This window comes from Syngnathus scovelli, chromosome 18 (genome assembly GCF_024217435.2).
Source record: "Syngnathus scovelli strain Florida chromosome 18, RoL_Ssco_1.2, whole genome shotgun sequence".
In the NCBI taxonomy this organism is placed as follows: domain Eukaryota; kingdom Metazoa; phylum Chordata; class Actinopteri; order Syngnathiformes; family Syngnathidae; genus Syngnathus; species Syngnathus scovelli.
The window spans coordinates 4,393,473-4,420,181 of record NC_090864.1 but is presented as its reverse complement, the minus strand read 5'-3'; the positions used below and the strand labels follow the sequence as shown (position 1 = coordinate 4,420,181).

The following is a 26,709-nucleotide window of genomic DNA, read 5'->3' as shown; positions in this document are numbered from 1 at the left end:
GTTCAGCGGGGTTTCAACTAGGTCAGCAAAATCTACCTTCATTCCCAGAAGCATATATAGTGGAATCTTAAACATCCAATGCCACTCGGGTCGTAAAATTAAGAAATGGGGCCAAATCTTCACCCCCCCCCCCCCCCCCCCCCCCCACACACACACACACACACACACACACACGCACACACAGCTTAGATGATCCTGTCTTGGATGGACAAATTTCCTGCCGGGGCACTTATGTAAATATGCCATCCTTTTACCTAACAGTTCCACGATACCAAAGTTCTTTGTGAAGAATCATCACTTCTTTGAGGAGGATAGAAATGAGAATGTCGGTACTGCGCATGATATAAGAGCGCTTTTTGGAAGGCGGGAAATGAGAAGAACAAGTGGCAGCCGGTGTAATCGATGGTGTTTTGGCGCCTGTTTCTCATTTAGCATCATGAGGCAGGCGGAGAGTATCGACCCACAACAAGAACGGGAGGGCGTCCTTAAATCTATTTCATATTTGGCATTTCCACCTCATTTGCAGCTTGTTGATGGCGTAAAATAGATACTTCTTCATTAGCTCCCGAAAGAAAAAGTTTACTTCTGCGTTGGGGGCTTGTCGTGAGGATGAAGAAGTCAACCTGACATATTGTCATCTTAACTCATCACAGCATATTTTTGCTAATATGCATTTTTAATTTCTACATAGAAAATGAATTCTCACTTTCAATTTCCCGACGTATGCCTCGGCTGTCAACCCGGCACATTGTTGTAATTACCTTTCAATAACCACATATTGACTACATTAGTTGAGCTCATCTGGAAATAATCACACTAATTGCACTATTAGTGTGAGCAGAATCAGCCCAACCCCTCTCCCTGCTGTGACGTACTATTTGGAATCATTTTAGAAAGCAATATTTGCAAATTAGATTTTTTGTTTTGTCTATGCAAATGTATGCCTGCTGGTGTTACTGTACTTACAATCACAAACATTCCTTCTAGAGTTAGTGTTGTGACATTTTTAAGACGGAATCAAACACCTGGATAATCAAAAAAACAAAAAAATCTTGGATTTCAGTTTCCCGTCTTACGAGAGTAATAATTAACGGGCCGGTTTGATTCATTAGTCTGTGGAAAGTAGAGAGCAAGCGCACTCTTCAAAAGCTTCGTTTGATCCACAACTGAGGTGAGCGGGAGATGGGTGGCGCAGTGGTGCCGCCGCCGTGTGATTACAGCCTACGGACATCAGCTTGGAAAGATGGATGGCGGCTGTCAGCCACCTTGGAAAGATCGTTTGATTTGATGCCGCCGAGGAAAAAGAGAAGTTGCCCCCTTAATTTGCTTGGGCTGCCCCCCACCTCTTGCCCCTTCCCTCTCTGCCCCAACTTGTCGACTTCAGCGTTGCATCCTGGGATGAGTTGAGAAAAATAATTAGGTTCAAAATGATTTTTACATTTTAATGCCACTCCCAGTTTCCTGTCCAACTAAACATAATTACACTTTGTGTGTATTTTAAGCAAGCACATAGCTTAGCCTTTAGCTTAATGCTAACATTAACACAATGGGAAAACATTTAAACAGATGATATGCGATAGTTATGAAATAAAACAGTAGAATAACCCAGTCATGTATTCTTTATCTTCTTTGAAGAGCTGAGACATCTACATTGTATGTACAGTCGAGCGATCGCTTTGTCTTATACTGCCCCCATGTGGCGGAGGCGAGCAGCAGCACTTGCAAAAAGGCTAATTTCAGTAACACAAAAAGGGTGTCCTATAATTCCTTGGGCTATCTTGACAAAGACATGTCACAGACATGTTAAAACACATTTGTACTGCTTTAAATCCATAATACGTTTCTTGTAAATGCGTTTCTCGCAGATAGATGGAAAATCTCGTTTGTTTGGCTCTCTCCTCGTCTGATCAATTTTGTGCAAGGAGGGAAATGGAAAATCATTACACAGCTTAAAAAAGAAACTTAAGTGAATTACAGTAATTATTTAATGCTTGTTCTTGGTCCGGCTAAGTGTCTTTACAGGCTCTTATTTATTTCCTTAATAGGGCCGTTCATCTCCCAGTGGATACGAGAAACATCCATAAACGGGCAATGTATGTATCGAGTTGTGGGGGTAATTTTTTTATTTTTTTTAAATGGTAGATTGCTTTTACTTTAAGTTTTTTTTGCGGGCTAACTTTAGGTAGTCCACAATGTGTACTGCTCATTTGTGGAATTACATAATGGAATCCACCAGCTCACTGACTTTTTTATGATGTCGTTGAGCAGATCTCATTTGAGCACTTAAAGTGAAAGTATTGCATACGGCAAATCATTCTGAATGTGTAAAATAAGCTCAAATAAATTCCTTTGGCCCTGTTGCTTGTTACAAGTGGCTTTGGAACATGCAGCGGAGGTGAACTAACGCGTTGCATGAGTCAAAGTAGTCGTTTGTCGTTTGCCTGACGCTGTGCCCGACTCTGATGGAAATAATGAGTAATAGCTTAATAGCGGCAGTATTGATTGTTGTGAACATTGACTGTGCACAAACCAACACCCGTGAAGGTCAATTGAAAACATTTAATGGAATTGTTAGTCTCTTGTCCTTGGGGCCCGCAAACATTACCTTTAAGTGCGATTGCAGGTGTAATTTGTCATATGGGTCGGCTCGCGCTGAATCGTTGTCCGAGGTCTGCGTTTTGGCTTGTTCTTAAAAGAAAAAAAAAATAGGCAAGAAAAAAAGCATGTGATTAAATGGGAAGTGTGACATAACTCATGTTTAATGGTAGAAAAATGGCGGCCGGCGTGTTGGCACGAGGCCCACGCGGGCGAGCATAAATCCCAACTCCCCACAGATGTTGCTTGTAAAAGGTCAGCGTGACTTTGAGTCATGGCGTTGTGTTGAAATCAAAAGGCAGAAGGGGCCTAATTTGTCACTTTCATATGACGTCTGCGAAGCATGCCAAAACTCAAGATAAAAAAAATATGATTGTCCTTCGCAGGAAGGGTTAATCCCCCCCCCCCCCCTCCCAACAACTTATTGGAATGATCGAGTTTTCCCTTAGAAGCTATGTTGAATAATTATTTTTGACATAGAGTGGAAAAAAATACTGCCGAAGGGTTTTGTTCAAATTGTCTTTTCGCTCGCCATTTAAAAAAGGGGAAAAAAGTCCACACTCTTATCAGTATTGTGCATTCTTTGTCGTTAGAGCTCGAATAATTGATTATGAGGAAATCGCCCTGTGAGTACGTTGCAAGTCAGTGCCGCAAAAATATACAGGACTGTCTCAGAAAATTAGAATATTGTGATAAAGTTCTTTATTTTCTGTAATGCAATTAAAAAACCAAAAATGTCATACATTGTGGATCCATTACAAATCAACTGAAATATTCCAAGCCTTTTATTATTTTAATATTGCTGATTATGGCATACAGCTTAAGAAAACTCAAATATCCTATCTCAAAATATTAAAATATCATGAAAAAGTATACTTGTAGGGTATTCAACTAATCACTTGAATCGTTTAATTAACTCAAAACACCTGCAAGGGTTTCCTGAGCCTTGAAAAACACTCAGCTTGGTACAGTAAACTAAATGACAAGTATGGGGAAGACTGCTGATCTGACTGCTGTACAGAAGACCATCATTGACACACTCCATCACGAGGGTAAGACACAAAAATAAATTTCTCGAAGAGCAAGCTGTTCACAGAGTGCAGTTTCAAAGCACATCTACAAAAAGTCTGTTGGAAGGGGTAAATGTGGCAGGAAACGTTGCACAACCAAGAGAGATAACCGCAGCCCTGTGAAGAAGAGTCGCTTCCAGAATTTGGGGGAGCTTCAAAGACGGTGGGCTGAAGCTGCAGTCCAGGTATCAAAAGCCACTGTTCACAGACGTGTCCGGGAAATGGCCTACAATAGCCGTATTCCCATGCTCAAGCCACTTCTGAACTCAAGACAACGGAAGAAACGTCTGACTTGGGCTATGGAAAAGAAGCACTGGACAGTCGCAGAGTGGTCCAAAGTTCTCTTTTCAGATGAAAGCAAGTTTTGTATTTAATTTGGAAGTCAAGGCGCCAGAGTCTGGAGAAAGGCTGGAGAGGAGCAAAATCCAAGTTGCTTGAAATCCAGTGTGAAGTTCCCACAGTCAGCGATGGTTTGGGGAGCCATTTCAGCTGCTGGTGTTGGTCCACTGTGTTTCATCAAGTCCAGAGTAAATGCAGATTTTAGAGCACTACATACTTCCGTCTGCTGAAAAGCTTTATGTAGATGATGATTTCATTTTCTAGCATGATCTGGCACCTGCCCACAGTGCCAAAACCACCAATAAGTGGTGTACTGACCATAGCATTACTGTCCTCGATTGGCCTGCCAGTTCCCCAGACCTGAACCCCATTAAAGAATTTGTGGGGTATTGTGAAGAAGAAGCTGAAAGACACCAGACCCAACAATGCAAATGAGCTAAAGGCCGCTATTGAAGCATTCTGGCCATCCATAACACCTCAGCAATGCCACAGGCTGATTGCCTCTATGCCACGCCGCATTGGTTGCAGTAATCCGTGCAAAAGGATTCCCAACCAAGTACTGAGTGCATTAATGGACATCTTCAAATGTTTGATTTTGTTTTGCTGTTTTAAATCTTTTTTTTTTTACTTGGTCTGAGGAAATATTTTAATATTTTGAGATAGGATATTTGAGTTTTCTTAAGCTGTATGCCATAATCAGCAATATTAAAATAATAAAAGGCTTGCAATATTTCAGTTGATTTGTAATGAATCCAGAATGTATGACATATTTGTTTTTTTTAATTGCATTACAGAAAATAAAGAACTTTATCACAATATTCAAATTTTCCGAGACAGTCCTCTATACTGAAGCATAGAAATGAGGTTTACCTTCCCGTGGCACATTCGATGACCTGAAGGGACGTCAGGAAATTGAAATTGCATTACGGCGGCCGAGAGAGGAAAAAAAAACAGGGTCATTGGGAATTATTATCCCAATTGGCTTCACTGCGCGCAAATTTCCTCCTCTAAACGACCGAATCATGATGTGAGCTTTCATTTAATGTGAGAGGCAATTTATACACTTTGCACAAGGCTGGCGTCCAAACGGGAAGGACACTCGGAGAGCGCCAAAATACACCAAGGTGGAAGGATGGGGACGTCGGATTGCGGTGGCAGAAGCTAACATTGTCGCTAATGCTAATCTGCTAATGCTAAGCGGTCTGCGGTGGACGGTCGCTCGAGAGTCAGCTTTTGCATTTGAAATCTTTATTTGGATAGAAACAATTCAAGAGTGTTGTTGAAGTTGGAAGTGCAGCAGATAATGACCGGTGTCGGTGTGAAGGCCACATGAGGTGAGACATGAAGTCCGCCTTTGCGGCAGCCTAACGAGAGCTAGCCACAAAGGTTCCTCCCTAGGAAGTATCATTCCGAGGCTTTGCTTGAAGATTTGCTTCGACTCTCCTCAGGAAGCCGTTCCTTCAGCACAGTTTCGCTATTCGCCTCATCCGCGTGTCTTTCTCTTTATTGCTTTATCATTTTAACCTGAAGGCGACAGTTTTTGGAATATTTTCAGTAGGGAAGGCCTCAAATGTACAAAGTTTGACTTGGAAGCTCAAACCTTCCCCCTCTCCTTGCAGATTGCTATTCAGGAATGGACCCATTTGAACATATAAGCACTACCGAATAGGAAAGTAGTAATTCCTGTCAGCTAAGAATGTTGATGTAAGACAAGCTTTAGCCTGGGTCGTTAGTAAAAGTTAGGCTATTATATTTCAAATCAAATCGTCATTTTATTTTCTAAGATAATTTAGAAAATGGGTGGCTCGGTTGCGCACTGGGTAGCACGTCCGCCTCACAGTTAGGAGGGTGCGGGTTCGATTCCACCTCTGGCCCTCCCTGTGTGGAGTTTGCATGTTCTCCCCGGGCCCGCGTGGGTTTTCTCCGGGCACTCCGGTTTCCTCCCACATTCCAAAAAAAACATGCTTCGTAGGCCGATTGAAGACTCCAAATTTTCCCGAGGTGTGAGTGTGAGTGCGAATGGTTGTCTGTCTCTGTGTGCCCTGCGATTGGCTGGCAACCGGTTCAGGGTGTCCCCCGCCCACTGCCTGATGACGGCTGGGATAGGCTCCAGCACGCCCGCGACCCCCGTGGGGACTAAGCGGTTCAGAAAATGGATGGATGGATGGATGGATGGATGGATGGATGGATGGATTTAGAAAATTATTAACTGGCGCAGGGATCCAATTTTAAATTTCTGAGCATGAATAAAAGTCTAAACAGAGGCCGCCATTTTTGGCCCCACTCACGAGGGTTAATTGTGTTTTGTTGCTCTGTTGCGCACTGTATCTTGGCGACGCAATTACACGGCTTTGATCTGTGACTGCGATATGGTTTCCATTTCTTCTCAAACTTTAAAGTTGAAGTTCGGCGCTATCTACGGGGGTCTCGGTAAGCAACTGCAGCAATTTCATCTTATGTTATTGTGCCACCGGAAAGCGTCGGGGTAAGTAAGAAGCGTTATATTGTTTAATTGAAACGAGCAGTCGCTCGCGGAAGGCAATATCCTCTCGCGTTTGCCGGCGGAATTAAATGTGCGTGTGCATATTCCTCCTCGGGTGCTATTCATTATTCATGGGGCAACATGTTGAGGACAAACCTCTGAGTAGCATACCAACTTGGACGGCTGACTAGAGCACAGCTGTTGTCCGGGAGCTTCGATGCAGCCATGACTTTACATTCCCCATACAAGTTTCATTTTCCAGCTCAGCTTCGACTTCACGGGGCTCCTCTCCAAAGACTCTCGCAGGCCGTCTTCCCGTCTTAAATTACCAGAAGGCTGCGGCGCCCCGACCTGATCTTGACCAAGGACCTTATTAACAATTTGACAAGGGTCTCGTGCAGCCTCGAGAGAGCTGATTAGTCTAATAAAGCGGATCCGCCGGCATGTATGGCACGTTGATTTGGCCAATTAGGGATGTGACAAACCCCGGACACATCCTCTATGAAAGATACGGCGTAGCTCGTGAGGATAATGACGCAAGGCTGGAATGTTTCAAACCGGACTTGAAAGGAAAAGATGAAATACAACCCAGTTTTCCCAGAGTTAGCGTAGCATCCACAAAGTTCTGGCCTTTAGTTTAGACTCGGTAGAGATGCCTCCGACCAGCACAAAAGCGCAATTCAAGATGATGTTATGAGTTCCAGTTAATAGACAGTCCCTTGGTAAAGTAATAACTTTATCAGTATAACACTACTCTGGTGTCACAAAGCTTCTGGACACAAAATAGCACCACGCTGTTGAAACAACGGATTGTAGAAATTATGCTCAGGGTCACATTAAAATGAAATTTTCAGAGCTCAAGAATCAAGCCCCGAGCTGCACCATGTTAGTAAAAGTGGATCGGCGCTAGGATTTGTATGTGATATTGTACTGTCTTGAACGGTCCAAGTAAGACAAGGTTGAAAAGTGTGTGTGTGTGCATATATGTGTGTGTGTGGGGGGGATCTTAATCCAGGATTGCAAGCGAAGGTGACATAAATCACTTTCTTGGTGCTCGGTCACATTTCACCTTGAGAGCACCTCGTCCCGTTTTTATCAGTATTAATGGTTGTCGCCCTCCTTAACTTAGCCAGAGCTATTTCACACTTGGTTAACGAAGCGATGAGAACGTCTCCTTGCCTCTCTATATATATAGCTGAAAATTATTTTGGAGATCCCAAATCGCTAAGAAAACGTGCACTTTGGTTCATCGTCTCCTACTAAAATGTTCACTACCGCAGAGTGCCTGCTCGCCAAGTACCAGTCGAGTACTACGTGACATTTTCCGAGCACGAGCATGAAAAATGTGTGACGTGGCTAATACCTGCTCATACTTTTGATCCGGGTGCTCTTATTTATGCATGTACGGCTTTTGGCGGGGATTAAGTGTTTATACGTGCCGTGACATGCATGTTTGTGGATGCGAATAAAGTACGACAGTAGAGCAGGTGTGTGTTTGTTGCCAAGCGGCTGCGGCCGTTGCTAGGAGGCAACGTGCGACATCTGCTCGTGGCAGCCAAAGGCAAGCCGTGGCGAGCAAGAGAGGCGAGGGGCGATGGGGACGCGTCGGCCATTCTCAGCCCAGGGCTGCTGGAAGAAGACAACGCGGAGTCCTCTGTATGTACCAGACGTGGATTTTGGTCCCGGTCTAATCCAGGTGCCCAGATGCCGATGACCAAATCAATCCAGAAGCATTTTTTTTAGCCTTCATTGGTTTGAGAGGATCAATAGCAACATTAATTCCCATCACAGGGTGACTGAAGCAAACCGAAGGACCAACCTGCGAATCACAAGTGGCACAGCGCCGCTGGTTTTCATGAGCACAAAGCCGTAACACTTCACCTGACGGATGGCTTTCATAAAGAAAACATTTATGCACTTCTTGGACATTTCCGAAAGGACAACGATCGGATCAAAATGTCACCGGCGACTTCGGTCGCTCATATTTCAACGGCCGGTGAGGGGATCGCTCATTTTCCACTAAAGCTGAGTGACAGCACGTGGGAAGGCAACTTCAACGGGGATAACAAAAAAAACATTTTACATCTGTTACATCCATTAAAAGTATTAAAACAGATTTTTATTTTTGATGCGAAATAAATATAAATCTGAGTTGGAATTGCCTGGATGATATTCGACATCCTGCAATTCACCGTGACGACGGCATTATAATGCACATTAGCGTCGATCTCCCTCACTCGGCTTGATTTTTTTTTTTCGCCGGAGATGTCAAGCCACGTCGTTTGCCGTCAAACATTGCGCTGACCGTGTGGCTCAATCCGCGCCAACGGTGACTTTTTCCAAGCGTGCTGTCAGCACACAAACAAGAACAAGCCGCATGTGCCGCTGGTAATCAAGCGAGCAGCGGGTCAGGCAGACACCAATCAAGGCGGACCCGGCTCGGCTCAGCGTGGCCTCCGATATCAGACACTGCCCGGCACCACCCACCGAGTGCCATCTGCTCTGCATTTCGTGTCAAAGTGCCTTAACCGTCTATCTGCTTGCTAGCTGCACTGTGGGGGTGAAGGGCAAAGGGCCGAGTTCTGAGGATCTGGCCCACACTTGCCAGAATTCTCTCTTGGCTGCCGGTCTTTCCCTCATTTGAATAACCGCCCATGAAAATCAGGTCACTTATAATGTGATGGTCACACTCCCCTGACTCCTTTTGAAAATGTAATTTCTCTTTATCGTTCATAAATTTGCTCTGTCGCGTATTTTCGTCCACTCGGTTCTACGTCCAGCTGTACTTTCGTTTTTCCTTTATTACACCTATTGCAAATGTGGCCCATTAATAAAATTGCATTTTTTTTGGACCGAAGAGCGGAATATTTACTTGTCTGAAGTAAAAAAAAAAAATAAAATTCAAAATTCAAACAAAACGAAGCTTCGAATGGCATGTTGGATCCACAGCACTTAGCCCCTTTAGCTACTTACTTACCTTTTGAAATCTCAATAGACAACTCTTTTGAATCTCTCCGTCTTTCATACCAGAGTGAATTATCAATTGAGAGAGAACTTCAAAGGCTGCGGTTTCCCTTGCCCCCCCCCAAATAACTAAATGCTAATGTTTGGATTACAAACCGATCTGCTCTCTTTCATTCAATCCATAATGCACACCATCTTATCGCTCCATCTCATTGAGGTGTGCTGTAGCTCTTGAAATGATTTTTTTTTTTTTTTTTGTATCTGCTTTTTAAGAGCGCTGATATTTTTCTCTCCTTTCAACCCGCCGTATATTCGAGACGCTCGCTCTCATCTTTTGGAGGTTGATTTAACGGAATGCATCGAGCTCGAGCTAGGGTTTCATAAAGCAGAACGGTTTCGTTTGGTATGGGCAGATGACGTCATGTCAATAAAATATTTTGGTCCTCTCAGATTTCTTCAATTCATAATGAAGTATCCCTTTTATCTGTCGTCAGGTACTGAAAGAGCACGAAGATAAATCAGATTTGACTTGTTTGATTTATGGCAGCGATGGAGCATGGTGCCACAGGTGAGGAGCAGCCGAGGGAATCCAGAAGAGGCGGGCTGCCGCCTCCTTCATCCTACGAAATCGGGAGAAAGCGAGTGAGTACGTACATTGAAAACCTCATTGTCCGTAACCCGGAAAGAAAAGCACAAGTGGGTCTCAAAGCGAGGCATCCATCCGGGCGCGTGTTTTATCATCGTTACGTTTAGTCATAAAAAAAATAAAATAAAATAATACGGATGCAAGTAAAATGATTTTTGCACTATGGCTGACAGAAGCATCATGATTTTTATTGTCTTCTCGCAGAAAGATTTATTACCGCTTACAAATTTGTCACGACAAATTATTGTTCTATTAAAGTTTTTTTATGGCAGCAAAATATTGCCTGGTAAAAGTGGAGCCAGTGGCAGAGATACCGTATTTTTCGGACTATAAGTCGCGTTTTTTTTCCATAGTTTGGGTGGGGGGAGGAGACTTATATGTGTAATTATTCACAAATTTTGACTTGATCATTAACACATTGCTGACTTACTTGTATAGTTGATCACTTCACATGTTATTTTCACTTTAAACCGCATGAGGGTGCACTATGGCTGTGGAATAATTGGAGCCTCACTGACAATGAGTTCCATTCACTGACTTCCGAAGTCAGGAAATTTTATGATCTGGAGTGACACAGATGGTTATATTTATGTTATAGTTATTTGATATATAGTTTATTCAAAGTAGCAACGTCTATGTTGTTAAACTTTAGTAGTTTCCGATTGTCTAGCAAGGCTGTGAAGGATCCAGGGCGCTTGCTTATAGCAGTGTTTCCCAACCTTTTTTCATCCACGGCACACCTTTTCATTGGAAAAAAATCTCCAGGCACACCACCAACAAAAATCTGTTAGGCATTACACCAGCTTCTATAATAAAATTTGTTGTATTACGAAAGAAGTTGTGAACGTGCTATATAAATATAGTCCTATTCCTATGTATGTACAGAGAAAGTGGAATAATTGAATACAAATAAATAAATACACTAGATTTTTTAAATTGTATTTTTTTAATAAAAGTGAATTTTTTAAAAAGGGTTTAAACAGTGTAAGGAATAAACTATTGAAACTGATTGTGATTAAAATCCAAAATAATCAACTTGACTTTAACTGTTTTAGACTAGCCCTATAAATATTGCGACGATAAGAACAAAGTCACGTTTTAAGACACTGCTGTTCTGGCGTGGCAACTGAGTGGTGATCACAGTCAAGGTGTCACGACTTGACTGAGTATTTTATGTTGGTAAAAATGAACAATCCAGATTCTCCGATTGAGCTACATGCTGGGATTTCCATCAGTACGCAAACGCACCACGGTCATCAGAGCGTTACTGTTATCAAATGCACACAGCAGCAAACTAAATATGTACCGATGCAGAACAATCAGACCGACACAACATGAAATCTCAAGATTCTCTGATTAACCATGCATGCGCAATTAGTAAGTGGATAACCAGGCCTTGCGCTAACTGACCAGTGATTTGGCAATCCTTTTTACAATGTGCTCCGTAACTATTATTAGACAATTTCCCACGGCACCGCCGAATATCTCTCACGGCACACCAGTGTGCCGCGGCACAGTGGTTGGGAAACACTGGCTTATAGCACTGTGTTGGCTCATATGTTGAGCTATTGTTTTGTGAAATAAAAAGCCGGTTACCAAACCCACGTGATGCCTGGTACTTTGGTAACGCTACAATATAGTTATATACGTAGATCTGTGGAATAATTGGAGCCGCATCTGACGATGAGGCTGACGTCAGCGGCACCCATAGTTCAACAGCTGTTTTTTTTTTTTTTTTTTTTTGTTTTGTTTTTTAAAGTGACACAAAACGAAGATTCCGATGGATTTAATGATTTGGAGTGACACGGATGGTTCGATAAAATTGTTTTTTATGTTATTGTTATTTGATATATAGTTTATATATTGTTATATGGGCCTGTGGCACAATTTGAACTGCAACTGACGACGAGTCCGATGTCAGCGGCGCGCCGGACACGGGCCGTTGTTTACATTAAGGACGAAGAATTCGATTGATGGATTTAATGATTTGGAGTGATACAGATGGTTTGATAAAATTGTTTATATTATAGTTATTTGATATATAATATATATTGTTTATATTATAGTTATTTGATATGTAATTTATATATCGTTATATGGGCCTGTGGAATAATTTGAACTGCAACTGACGATGAGTTCAACGTCAGCGGTGCGCCGTACACGCAGTGTTGTTTACAGAAAGGAAGAAGAATTCGATCGATGGATTCAATGATTTGGAGTGTGTCACGTGCTGGTGCCACCTGCGACAGGACCACGCCCCCCTGTCAGCGGAATCACCGTCACCTGCCACGGGTTCATGGACAGCGCTATATCAGCGCCGCCAGCGCAGACCCGAGTGTCAGTCTGTCCCTTGATGCTGCTTCGCTCATCAGTCCCGAAGATACTGACTCGCTTGACTATTTGAAACCCCCGCAGAATCGTTTGTCCTCTCCAGCCCGATCGCCGCTCCAGCGCCAGCCGTTCCCATCATCCCCTTCTCCAATAAAGTCCGTCGCTACGCACTTGGCTGTACTGTCCGATCCTTAACAGAGTGACACAGATGGTTTGATAAACGTATTATTTATGTTATAATTATTTGAATAACTGTTAATGTTACATCAGCCCCGTTCTCAGCTCCTCGTTTGTGTTTGTCACGTTAGCATACCGTATCGTTTAGCCTGTTTTTGCTGGTTCATGTCTGTACTTGGTGTTGGATTATGTCAAATAAATTTCCCCCAAAATGCGACTTAAACTCCGGTGCGACTTATATATGTTTATTTCCCCTTTATTGTGCATTTTATGGCTGATGTGACTTGTACTCCGGAGCAACTTTTAGTCCAAAAAATACAGTAATTTAGTATTGCTGGAATTTATCCAACATGATTCTTATGCTGTCTCCATACCAGAAAATTTGAAATTTGAAAACAATTTGGGGCTGTGCGTTGATACATAAGATCTTATTCACCATCCTCTATTTTTTAAATAATATTTAATCATTAAGACTAGTCATTCTTTATATGTCAGCGTCAATATGTTTTTGATCCTGTTTTATCATACCCACCAAAAAATTTGCTTAGAAATTTGTTAAGGTAAGTCTAGTTTTTGTCGATAAATGATGGACGTCTTGTTACTGCTTGACCATTGGTGATTTGAGCGGTTGAGAAGGTAAGTCAAAAAGGTGAGTAAGCACGTTAATTATCTATTCTCAAGGTCAATGTTACACAACTGTAAAAGAAGTGTTTTGGGATATTTAATGTTTACTTTAATTCTATGCTCAACCATGAATGGGCACAATAAGCTTTTAAATGATCCTATTAACCTTCTTGATTAATAGTGTTAAAATTTTACATTCAGCATTGATTGTGGTGTTAATAATTTTTTATATTTTCTTAATCTGATTAAATTTTGGAAGTTCCTCTGTATTCACGGATTCTGCGGACGGGATGTTGCCCATCACTGCTGTCCCATTTCCCTAACACGCCCATGGGCTTCAGCATAATTTGAACCAAGCCATGCGCAACTGCTGAGCGACACAAACCTCGGATTCAATGCGCATTGACATCTTCTGTGCATTGTTGCAATAATTAGGATGTGTTGTCTAACGGGAAAAGAACAGTCTGACCTTTTTCAACTGTGGCGCGCAAGAACATCTGCAGCCAGCCACAGTTAATACATGAATTCATGAAATGACGCCTTCGTTTTTCGGTTGCGTGACGAACGACTAGTGCACTCAGTGAACTGACAATTTCACAGTATTTGTTTCTTTCTGAGAGCAGTATGGCTTTGGGCTGATTTTTGTTTTGAAATACAAAACGGGTCTGCTGGTTGAATCAATCTAGATTAGGTCTTAAATAGCCAGATGCAAAGGTGCATTCAAAGAAACAACAACAACAAAAGTTGTGTAAGTCTTGCTGCATGTCCAACATGGCAATCAGAATGAAGGCTAGCAATAATCACGTTGTGGGCCCAAGTCAGATTGGTTTCGTGGAAACTGATTGCTGCAAAGCTCCCTGTAAACACTGATTAGTTGCTCTCCAGCAGTCACTGATTGGCCGCAAATCAACTTTGGCCATTCCTACCAGACTATTGAGGCCAGAGCATTTTAACGCTGAGTGTGTTCCATCTTATCATGACTATTCTCTTCGCAGATGTTAATTTTTTTTTGCCCAGCAAAATTGCAGTTTCACTTGACTGCACTGCTTGCACTACGTGGAGGCGGAGTTTAAATTTCTTGGTCCAATCAGCTTTGAGCTTTTATTTGTTGCTTTATTTAACTTCTGCAATGCAAATGCCCCGCTTCGCTCATTATTTTACATCATTTAGGAAGCAAGAACAGTTGCGCTCGAGGCAATGTTTGAGGTCATTGGTTTCAGCCAAAAGATCTAACAGTGCGTCCGGTAAATTTGACCGAATTGCAAAACCGTAACGTGTTCCCTCTGTGTGTTCTGGTTTCCAAAAAAAGAACCTCACGCTGTCTGTGTCTTTTGTAGTAGCCATAACTTCCAAATTGGTGAGCCATTTTCTTGGCCCTTTCTGACGAAATGTTGATTGGTGGGACTCTGAGCCAGCCGTCTCTGCCTTAAGTCAGCTCTGTGTTCAGTATCATTTCACATATAGAAGCAGGAAAAATGAACAAGCCTGAATAGATTGTCTGTCTGAATGGAAAATATCAGGTGAATAATTACATTTCCCCGTCGCAGCTTCTCTCTTTTGTAATGTAAAATGGTTGCATACCTCCGAGAGCGACAGCCATGTTACTTCCGTAAACAACATTCTCCCCGCGGCGCACATTCCGACTCCCGACTACATTGACATTTCGACGGCATAGGAAACCAAAACCCAACCTTCCTGACAAAAAGAACAATGAACCAGATAATCTCTGCATTTTGAATTCCGTCGATCTCTTGAGGAAAAGCCTCTGAGTGGGAATTACGGAATGATTTTCTATATACTGTATGAATATTATTTGCCTGCCAAGCCAATAATTAAGGTTGTGCCATTTCGGACCATACTTCCTGATTGATGATGATGTCCTTTCAAATGATTCTGTCAGTGTCCCAACCATCAGAGTCTGTTAGATTCTCTGATGTTTTTAAAGAATACACTCTTGGGTGTCACAGGGGTACAACAAGCAACAGTGCATTGCGGATGTCCTTTGCATGATTCATCGCTTCTTGCCATCTGTTAGCAACATACCAAGTCAGACACTCTTTGATGTCGCCAAACATGGACCCAAAGTTCTGTTTGACTGGCTGTCAGGGACTAACTTCGCTCCCTAAAAGACTGCCAACCTCGTTGCATTCACGGTGCGATACAGTGCAAACTGCAAGCACAAAGAATCATAATAAACGTCTCGTCGAATGAATTCAGCCATGGGATTCAATTAAAACTGACCATGGTTCTCTTTGTAAAATGAATGATAAAGACTTACAATGGTCAAGAAAATAGCGGTCTTAGCATTCGCTTTCCTCATTTAATATAGAACTATGCCAGCCATTAAGGCCGCTTGTGCTGGCCTTGCAAACTTCATCAACCATGAATAAATGCACTCAAATATTTATATTATTTTTTGTTGTTTTTCCTCTCCTCTTAGGACAGCTAAGGTTGAACATGATGTCGTCTTCACTCGCAGCTAAACAGATGCAATTGAACACTTTGGTGATATTTGTGCTTGAAATTGACAATCTCTCGATGCTCTTGTAATTCATTTTCATTTTGATAACCGACCGTGTGGCGACTCGTCATCATCCCCATTACTGATTGAAACGTTCTTGTTGCCTCCCTGCAGCCAGCGCTGACAATGGGATGGCTGCAGATAGGGCTTTGTCTCTTATTGCTTACTTGTTTAGATCAACCACAGGAAAATCACACAGGAAGTGTGTTATGGGGATCGAGAAGATAGCGGGAGTCGGTGGTATGTCTCAATCTAGCATCCATCTCGTATATTTCATTTTGGTATCTGGACCGACATCAAGCACGTATAGTCTTTATATGTCTGAGCTTTGTGTCGTAATGACTCATAAAGTGTGATTTGGCACTCACAAGCAGCACTTTTGAAATCTTGCACATACCGTAGCTGTAAAAAATCCTGTCAATGGTCCAGCCAAGCTTTTCGGACTGAAGATCTTTGACATGAGATTCTTGTGGTAGTAATAAGAAAATTTATTCGGAAATCGTGACTGATTGAATGGGTTTTATTCACATCTGGGTTATTTCTATTTGGATAGTGTGAGGATTGAGGTCAGGGTCGAGTTCAGAAAGGCCGAAATTTCCGAGAGAAGCGGGAAAACAGAGGAAGGAATAGCAAAACGTCCCTCAGTTCTTTGTTGAACGGCTGAATAGACATCCACTCCAGTTAACCGAAGCACGATTTAATATTCATACCAAAAACATTTTGAAGATGACCTTTGCGCTGGGAGCCAGATGCCCTGATGCCATTAGACGCAAGAATAACTTTTCTATGGTAACTGGTGATGAAGAGCAGCATTTTAAAACCTTTATTGAGCCAAATATTTGAAATCAAAAAACTCTACAGTCATAGAAAAAGACCCAAGGATAAACTGTTACATATTCATTTATGAATTCCGATAACAGTATCGTTTGTGCTGGTATCTTCCCCCCCTTTGCTCACGTTTGCATGTAACCTCCATGTGAGTCAGTGTGTAACATTGGCCAGCTGCTAAAATAACATGGCAGCAAGGTGCCTGCGGTGTCACCATAAATCAGACCCGAAGAGCGGTGAAGAGCCAATTCCATCCCTTTCCCACCACAAGCTGCCTCTCAGGACCACAATGTTGGTAGATAAGTGTCCTCATCTCTGAGCCATTTGGAAGCCACCTCGAGAAGAATCCCTCACATCCTATTACGCCGCAGACAACCCTTGGCGTCACCTCATGGCTCCTGCTGACATCCATCACATCTCCCTGGATGCAAACATCGAAGAGCGCCCGCCACGACGGTTTTATATCTTTATTTTCCAGCTATCTATAATTCCTGAATAGCACCGGTATGTCATTATTTATACAACTTCCCCTCCCCAAACCCGTATATTTAGCTTTTTTAAAAAAAGTGTGACACAGATTTGAAAATGATCCACAATATGAGCCCTTTACATAGTTTACATGCAAGCAAACTTAAAGCGAAATCTCCATCCTCCCATCGATGACTTTGTATGAGACATCAATGAGTCCCAAATGGATGCTCGTGAAAACATTTGTTTACTCTACACTTGAAGCTCAGTTGTGATCACTGATTCACTGAAGGCGCAGAAATCCACCGAGCAACCACGTTAACTGTTTGCTGGCTCCCCAACCCAACTCCCCCGAACCCCCCCGATGCGCTTTCAAGTCCCCACTGGCATTCTCGTACTCAGCTGATGAAAGAGATTGCTTGGGTGTTGCACTAATGAACTGGCATTATTATTAAATGATGTTTATACACCATGACCCAGTTTGCCCTCTATGAATGGAGCCGAAACTTAAAACCTCACATCGTCAATCATGAGCTCAGTTATTTGTGGCATTTGCAGCAGCTTGGGAGTTTTGAAGGAATCATTTGCAGCTCTATGGCACCTCCTTGTGCGCTGTAGCGGAATCAGCACTCCTGTTTTTTTGGGGTTGAACATTTTGAATGACTGCATCTTTTGAGGAGGTGATTTCAAAATGTTGACTGCGGCGTGGTGATACGTAATTAGCAAAAGTAGAGGCTCCAATTGTTTTAGTGTGTTTGGTTAATTAGTTTGCTAGGCCTCAGTTTTTAGTGAAACAGCACCATTATTGCAAGCTAATTTGTGGACCCCGTTGTTACGGTTTGCGGCCCCCTGGGGATTTACCGAGCCTAGTTTGAAAACCGCCGAGGCAGCTTGAGGCAGAACCTCATTTAAACACAAGGGGGCATACCAGCTGCAGGATGAGCCGTATTTAATTTTCATTTGGAATTCTGCTTTGCTAATTAATTAGGTTGACCACAACTTTACACCAAGTTTTGAAGGCAAATGTTAAGCAGACTTTTGAATCAAAGCTTTTTTACTCCAATTTTAACACACACTGGATTTCTAACATGCACTGGCTAAATTAGATGGCTGTGAAGTTATTTGTTTGTGCCCTTTGCCCAACTGGCGACCGCTCCGTGCTTTAGCTCGTTTTCCCGTATATCAACCCCCCCCCCCACACACACACACACACCCTGCGACTCTGAACAGTTGCCTCTCGTCCAAAGTCAACTGGGACAGGCTCCAGTTTCGCTGCAACTCTAATGAGGGCAAGTGGTCTAAAAAAAAAAAAAAAAAGATGGCGGGATGTATGGCTTCACACGGAGAATAAGCAATCATCTTGAGTGATACCGCATAGTCTAAACGATTTTCCTGGATTTCCATAGTACCCGATGTGTAGCAATCCCAGCATGATTCGCTGCCAAACACTCCTGTTCTTTGCTGACCAGATGTCCATCCCACGCTGCAGACAGCCTGTAGAGATACAGCCGCCATGACGACATTATAGGTTCCACACGTTGTTTCCAGATACCTAGAGAGAGCTCTTTTCCGATTGCTCACGAACTCATAAGTCACACTATGGGCTTCGGATGATGTATATCACTTTAAATCATGTCAAGCTTGTATACTGTTCTCCGTTGCATCTCTTTGGGATGGTACTTCCTCACTTCACAGTTGTAACATCAGCATTTTGGCATGAAGCTTCATGTTCCATCCGCACTGGGACATCATAGAGGAAAAACACTCTGCCTGTTTTTGTGGGCCCAGAGGAGGAGGGCATTACCCTGCAATTTGAATTCCAGCAAGCACTCAAGCGAATCATCATCCCAAAGTTTTTTTTTGGCTAATTGTAGTTTTGTGCTACTTCACTGCGTGACAAATTTAACTGAAATGCCTCAGTTGAAGAACCATTAGGCTGACTTTCTTAAGATTATTTTCAAAGCCCCTTCAAAGTTTAAATTTACGTTTGCGATGGGTGACTGTGCGTTTAAGGAGTGGGGGGTTACATTCCAGACCTACTGTGCCTGACAGGAAATGATGTCAGCCCTGCCCAGACAACCGTGACTCATTGTTCACGCCTTCTGTTCAGATTGGCCTACATTTGGAAGCATGGCCAATGTAGTCCGGGAAAAAGGCGTTACAAATGATTTCCCTCTTAATAGTCTAGATATGGGTCTCCCATAAAGTTTGAAGAAAAATCGGTTCAAGGGAGTGGTTACTTCTGACGTAACATGTGGTTTAGCCTGGACAGTCACTTTCTCCCCTCATTATTGTTAGGGTTTTTCAGATTATCCTTATCGTATGATTATGTTGGAATGCAACCGGTAATAAATAACCTACCTTGTCCCATCCTCCACAAGGTCGGAAAACATCCCCTGATATGTTTTGACTAGAGCACAAGGGCTTCCTATTCAGCCTACTCTTCCCCCCACTCTGTTTCTCTTAATAAATATGACCTTGCAGTTGGGAGAGTTTAGACCTCCATTCGAACATCGCTGCACGCACAGCGACGAATGGACTCTCCACCTGCAGGTGTCTAAAATGACTTACTTGTCTCCCGTGTGGTTCTTGCAAAATAAGTTGGAGTGAGCGAATCTCTAACAATTATCAGTGTAAATAAACACAAAAGAAGATTAATACGCCTGATAGGTGATAGTTTACAAAATAGTGTTTGGTTGAATTGAAAAGTAATCTACACAACCTGTGCTAAGTAAACATTTGCTCATAGTTGTTGACCACATGTGCAGGCGTAGCAATCCGCTGTTGCAAACTCACCTCAGTTATTTCAGCCTTGACACTAAATGGAAGTAGACTCGCAGCAAAATTTTACCTGAAGATGTTTTGGCCCAAGAATCGTATTTGAGCTTTGTGGCCTTACGTTGTATTTTTAAGTGTCTGGATAATCCAAAATTGACCTTGTGGATTAATATGGAGTACAGTCAAACCTCGGTTTTCGACCACAATCCGTTCCAGAAGGTAGTTCGAGAAGTGAATCGGTCGAATTCCGAATCTATTTTTCCCATTACAAATAATGGAAAAAATTTTAATCCGTTCCAAGACAAAAAAAACCCCGCCTTTTTTAAGCATTTTTTCAGTTGCACATTTTTGTCCGATCGCGCAACTGCAGCGCACCACCGAACGCGCAACCGTAGCGCACCGCCGACCGTGCAACTGCACCGCGCTGGTCGCATTATTGTAACAGAGCCGTCGCTGAAATTTAGAAAATATGTTTAAAGTCCTGATGTACTTTGCAAAATTTAAGTGGACCTCGGTGCGCAGGGAGCTTATTTTGGTTCGATCGCGCAACCGCAGCGCGCCGGGCGGTCACTGTCGCATTGCTTTAAGAGCGTCTTTGTGTTTTAGGATGGCTTTACTGCTCCCACTTGCTTTCTTTTGAGGCATGATTAGGGGTTAACACAATCCTCAAAGTAACGAAAATACAATAACGAACGGAGTCAGTCGGCATCCGGGCTTAGCATTCTTGGGAGGTTATGTTGCTTGAAAGGCCTTTGGGATTGCTCACATCTTCCCTTCCCTGTTATTAAGTGAAAATGGAGGGAGAAAGTAAGCGAAAGTGTCGGGGTGGTCTTTGGTGCTCCATAATGAGCAGCACTTAACTTTGGTACTGTTCTCTTGACCTTCCAAGACTAAATATGGTCCCAGAGACAGCCAACCTGGTTATTACGCCTTGCAGCACCTTGTCGAAACAGGATATTATAATTGCCCCATGTCTCCTACCATCTCAAGCTTTACTAAAAGGCCCCGTGGAGTGATTTTTGTGATACGAAGTGATTACAATTTCACACAAAGGAAATCTCATAGTACCCGTGATTAACTTCTACTTTGTCATATGTAATTCTTGCAAGTGGGCTGTGAGACGGTACAGCCAGCCTTCACTAATTGAAATACTGTTCAAAGACCTGACTACCTTAAAAAAATGAACTGTTAGGCATTGGTGCTCTGGAAATATGTTCCTTAAGCATTATATAGCCATCGACCGTGATCATTAATCATCCTTTCGCGACGACCTGTCAGAGACAAAATAAAGCCACGGTCAGACCGGGACACTGCCCTTATGTTTCTCCTCAGAGAGCAAAAAGTTCAGAGCCCCAACAAAAAAGAATTGGACTGACTTGTAGTGGAAGAAGTGCAATCTGGAGCCAAAGAAGCAGAACCCTAAAATTATAATGTAGCAATGAATAAATAGCTACACCAGATCTTAGGCTGCTGCAATCGAGTTACGTGGCACAAGTATCGACATCTGTTCTCGGTTGAACACTGCAAGGACTGTCGCTTGTCACTTACAATTTGGAATATTTGTTTGTTGTAAAATATGATATGAGAAACTAAACACAAGTCAGCTTTGGACCCTCAGACCAGAACACCAAACACACCCATTCTTTCCTCAGCAGGCACAGGAACCAGACAAAACAGACCGAACGATCATTGAAAGTTTCCCAAAATAGCTGTTGAAAAGCATGCAGTGTAACTTGTATTTTTCTTCAGTGGTTTTGGACAACTCTCACATCCATCCTTCTTTCATCTTGTCGCCATCATAAATCAATATCTGTCTAAGCGGGTGGAGTAGCTGATTACTTTGGAGGAAGCCACCGTGTAATTTGACTAAGCAGTACTTTCACCTAGTGTATTGATGGTAAACTGTTTGGCTTGTAAAAACTTGTATAAAAAACAAAAAGAAGTTAAGAAATATTTCTGACTTGAAAAAACTTTTATCCTCCCCTGTGAGAATCTGTTAGTTTGGGGAGGGATGTTTTTTTTGTTGGGTTTTTTTTCCGCTGTCAATCTCTCCTTTCAGAGGGACTGTTTGCAAGGTAGTCCAAGGGGAGTGATGACCACAAAGGGCTCTTTGAGGAAAAGAGCTGACCCCATCCTCCCGCCTCACCCAACTTGTTAAATACCAGCTATTCGTACATTTTGCTTTCACCCGAGGTGGAGAAGAAATGTTAGGTTCAAAATCAGCAAAAGGATCAGCAGACAAAACCAGTGAGGCAGAATATTGAGTCTTTTCTCGCGAGGAGTGCATTCAGACTTACAGCAATCCGACTACACTAAAAATCTGTTTACACTCCTCGCTCTTTTTATTTGGGAATGCCCTAGCCACAGTGTGAGACGATTAGCCCTTGAGGGGGGGGAAAGAGATTGTGGCTTCGTCTCGTAAGAAAAGAAACAAAAAGTGACGCACAAAGTGTTGTGTGCAGATATGGCTATATCAGCAAAACAGTTTAAGCAATATTCCGAGAGATGAGAAGAGAAAGTGACGTTCTTTAAGGAAGATCAGAAGGTTCATGACGCATCGTTTGACGTGTTGTTTTCACGATCTGTTCTGGTGGACGCTGAGATGTCAGCAGTATCTTGTTTGACACAACCGTCATCTCGCCCCTGACCCAGCCATAATCCTTCTGTTCTGTTGTACAAGATAAGAATAAGCAAGGCAAAGCAGCAAGCATACTGAACAGTAACATTATGAATAAGTACTCATTAGAGAACGCATGATAACATATATATACAATTTTTCTAACAAGAAACTTGTGTATTTCCCTGATATTGGCCTCATTGTGGGAAGCCAGTCAGTGTAGCCCCATTTGTAAAATATAACCACAAGTGATGGGAAGTTCAGATTTTGTGTACTTTTTTTTTTCCCCTCGGTGGCGAAATTATTTGTAAGATATTCAAGAAATTAAGTTGCATCTCTCCAAACATATGACATTCCGACAGATCACTCATCGCAGTGGTAGACAAAGATAAATAAACCTCCCAACTATTGTGCTTTAACATTCCTTATGTGAGCAACTTGCATGTATATACCGTAATTTTCGGACTAAAAGTCACTCCGGAATATAGGTCGCATGAGCCATAAAATGCCCAATAATGTGAAAAAAAAACCATATAAGTCGCTCCGGAGTATAAGTCGCATTTTGGGGGGGGGGGGGGGGGGGGGGGAATGTATTCGACAAAATCCAACACCAAGACCAGACATGAACGAGCAACAACAGGCTAAACGATAGGTATGCTAACGTGACATAAACACAAACGAAGAGCTGAGAACGGGCCTGACGTAAATTCAGAGTTATTCAAAAAAACTATTACATAAATAACACGTTAATAAACCCATCTGTGTCACTCCAATTCATTAAATCCATCGATCGTCCTTTGTCAACAATGCGTGCGCGCCGCTGACGGCGCTTGCACTTCAAAATATTCCACAGGCCCATATAACGATATATAAATTAGATATCAAATAACTATTGTATAAGCAATAATGTTATCAAACCATCTGTGTCACTCCAAATCATTAAATCCATCGATCGTCCTTTGTCAACAATGGGTGCGCGCGGCTGACGGCGCTTCAACTTCAAAATATTCCACAGGCCCATATAACGATATATAAATTAGATATCAAATAACTATTATATAAGCAACAGTATTATCAAACCATCTGTGCACTCTAAATCATTAAATCCATCGATCAAATTCCTCGTCCTTTATGTCAACAACGCCGCGCGTGAGCAACTGACGTCAGCCTCGTCGTTATTCCACAGATCTACTATATAACTATATTGTAGCCTTAACAAAGTTCAAGGAAAGACGTGGGTTTGGTAAACGGCTCATTACTTAACAAAACAAACTTCCAGGTGTGTGGCGGCGTGGACTTCCAGCCACAGAAGTGGAAGAGAGCTCCATAGAATAGGACCGGGCGTGCGTAAAAGCCATGACCGAGCCCTATCCACCGTCCCCGGACAGCCACCTGGCCAAGCGCCGGCCCCAGACTTCCATCCACGGAGGTGAAAGAGAGCTCCATAGAATAGGACCGGGCGTGCGTAAAAGCCATGACCGAGCCCCATCCACCGTCCCCGGACAGCCACCCGGCTGATCGCCGGCCCCAGACTTCCATCCACGGAGGTGAAAGAGAGCTCCATAGAATAGGACCGGGTGTGCGTAAAAGCCATAATAGTTTTTGAAACCTTCTGTGTCACTCCAAATCCTTAAATCCTTCAAACTCTTCATCCTCCGTGTCACTTAGAAACAAAGCCGCTAATGATGCCGGTAGTACGTGGGGACCTTCGTCATCTTCGTCATCCCGTGATCAATCTTTGTCCTTTTTGTAAACAACCGCCGCGCACGCCGCGCCGCGCAGCTGACGTCACTTGAAATTCAAATTACAGTAATCCCTTGCTACATCGCGGTTCCACTTTTTTTTTTTTTTTGGGGGGGGGGAAATCTTTGAAAAACCCCCACATATAAGTTGCTCCTTATTATAAGTCGCCCCCCCACCCAAACTATAAAAAAAAAAAAAAAACGCGACTTATAGTCTGAACATTACGGTACTCGATTTTCCCCAAGGTAAACTGAACCGAATTTGCACCGGTGAAGCTCATCAGCCGACATCCAAACAGTTCAGAAGCAAACTTGATTGTTTCTGCATGTGACATGTTGAGTAAGGGACAGGTTAAAGGAGTCAGTTGATATTGTGAGAATTTAGCGATGAATCTGATTAGTTGTCAATTAATCGTCGCACCTCAAAATAGAAATCTGAATAATCAAATCTCAAATCTGTTAGATTTTTATTACATTTTGGCAATAAATTAACAAGGCAATTTTCTGAGTTGTAAAATCCATTCACACATTTTTATTCCTCAGATTTTGTTCTGAAAATGAAGATGAATGTTCAAGAGGCAGGTGACAGACCTTAACTCACACAGTTTAGATAAAACTCACGGCGAGTTCTGATAACCTATCTTTATTTCTGCTGTGCAAAATATAAAGATAGATCATTGAACCACAAACACTTTGACTCGCTTTCATCACCAAAAGAATTGTCGGTGTACCCTGCTAGCAAAACGACTTTTGTGTATTTAATGTGACAATTCACCACGTACGCATTTCCCATTTCCAGTCAACACTCTGTCTGACAGAGATTGGCTTCATGCATTCACTCAACTTTTTAAAGCAAATAGCTTTAAAAAATGCATAGCTACAAAAATAGAGGCGCAAAACAAGGCCGTTTTTTTTTTTTTTTTAAGGATCGATGAAGGACACAGCGATGTAGCGTGTGCCGTTGGTGGTGGGTAGACCTTCGTGGAGATGAGTCAGTCGTCCTGGGTGCATGAAGCTCCAGCCTTTCCTTGGCGAGTCTACGGAACAGTTGTACCGATGGAAACGGCAGCCGCCACCCTAAGAAGTGTAAAGACATGCTTTCAAAACAGTCTCATCACGTTGTCAGATAATTGACACATACACTTACCTGAAAGTCTTTGTCTTTGTTATTGAGGGCAATGTTGATAGTGAAGGTGGAGGCGTCATGGTGGGGTCTCAGGTATGATTGTCTCTCTGGAGTATATTTGACTACAAAGTTCATGAGTGCGTAGCCCTGCAACGGGATGGAAAATACATCAACTTAGTTGTCAACTCTGTCTTCATGCATCACAAAGTTACAACATGTGCATGTCCAGGCATGTTTTTTGGGGGACTGCCAACATTTTTATGCTACTGGAGCTGTTGGCCTTTGAGAATACAAGGTGTCAGAAATGTTCCGGGACCTATGTCATATAATGCAAGTCTACAAAGAGCATTTGAATTTGAAATATCTTTTGCGACACCACCCCTGGCCACATCTCTGAGGCTTTACACACCTTGGTATAGTATCCGGAGAAAACCTTTAGCGTGACAGGCGCGATAAACTCTCGGATAAAGTGAAGCCACTCCTTGTCAAATCCGATTTGCTTCATGTGGATATCATCTGTCGGGACTGTCTCATAGCCACCGGCAATCCGTTTGTCCTGTTGAACACACACACAAAAGTACACAAATTATAGTTATTATATTTCCTTGAGTCCGATTGACAGATCCGCCTGGTTATTATGTTTAAAAAGTGCTGAGTCGCTAACACATTCCCAGATGGACAATTTCTGAGGACTTCGGTGTGACAGTGAGCCAGCCTCGTCAGTTCACTGCGTTTAATTGCAATTCTCGCGACATAACAACCTTCCTTCTATTCTCGGGGGTGGGACTTTAATTACCAATGTCCTAAAAACTTAAAGACATTATAGATGTAATCAACGAAACATCACAATCCCTTTTACGATGGTATTCATGCCGTATGGGTAATCATAAACTCAGGCAGTCGATTTTCTTTTCACATCTGGTCAATATACAACCCTACCGCCCCCAGCAAAAAAAGCTTCCTTCAAATTTACAGCCCTCTATCAGACAACAAAGACAAGCACCTCATTAATTTTTTTTTATAAGTCTTCAAAGGGGATGCCCCTAATTCTTTGCTCTCTTGTTATTGCTGTTTGCTTTTTTTTTTTTATTTACTCCTGCAGGCACCATTTCTTTGCAGTGAGGTAAAAACATTATTTTTCTCTCAAATGGGAATTCTGCGCCTAATGGAGGAAACTCTGAGCACATGCATTGGGTATTAGCGTACACAAAAGATGTCATTGAATGAATGAAGAGAAAATATAACGGGTCACAGTTAAAATATGCAGTTCTTTAGTCAACGCTTCATTGGTCGTAATGCTTCACAATTTCCTCCTTTTTCTTATTTGCCATCCATTAGGAACATCTTTGGAAAGTTCCCGGTAGTTTTGTCACTCTTTAAAAGTCTGAACTCTCCCGAGGC

The 26,709-nt window shown here is 42.5% G+C and overlaps 1 protein-coding gene and 1 long non-coding RNA gene across 3 annotated transcripts in view; one reads left to right on the top strand and one right to left on the bottom strand.

The window, feature by feature from the left end:
* The first annotated feature begins 5,002 nt into the window (after positions 1-5,002).
* LOC125985937 (uncharacterized) overlaps positions 5,003-26,709 on the top strand; it is a 22,046-nt gene continuing 339 nt past the window's right edge. The window contains exons 1-2 of the long non-coding RNA XR_007487503.2: positions 5,003-5,338; positions 9,945-10,092. This is a non-coding gene — a long non-coding RNA (uncharacterized lncRNA). The remainder of the gene's footprint in view (positions 5,339-9,944; positions 10,093-26,709) is intronic.
* Positions 22,084-26,709, bottom strand: part of plod2 (procollagen-lysine, 2-oxoglutarate 5-dioxygenase 2) — a 23,222-nt gene continuing 18,596 nt past the window's right edge. For both annotated transcript variants that reach the window (XM_049749159.2, XM_049749160.2), the window contains 3 exons: positions 25,718-25,864; positions 25,330-25,455; positions 22,084-25,259 (listed from right to left, as the gene is read on the bottom strand). In XM_049749159.2, the coding sequence (XP_049605116.1) occupies positions 25,104-25,259; positions 25,330-25,455; positions 25,718-25,864 (429 nt within the window). In that variant the 3' untranslated portion in view covers positions 22,084-25,103. The remainder of the gene's footprint in view (positions 25,260-25,329; positions 25,456-25,717; positions 25,865-26,709) is intronic.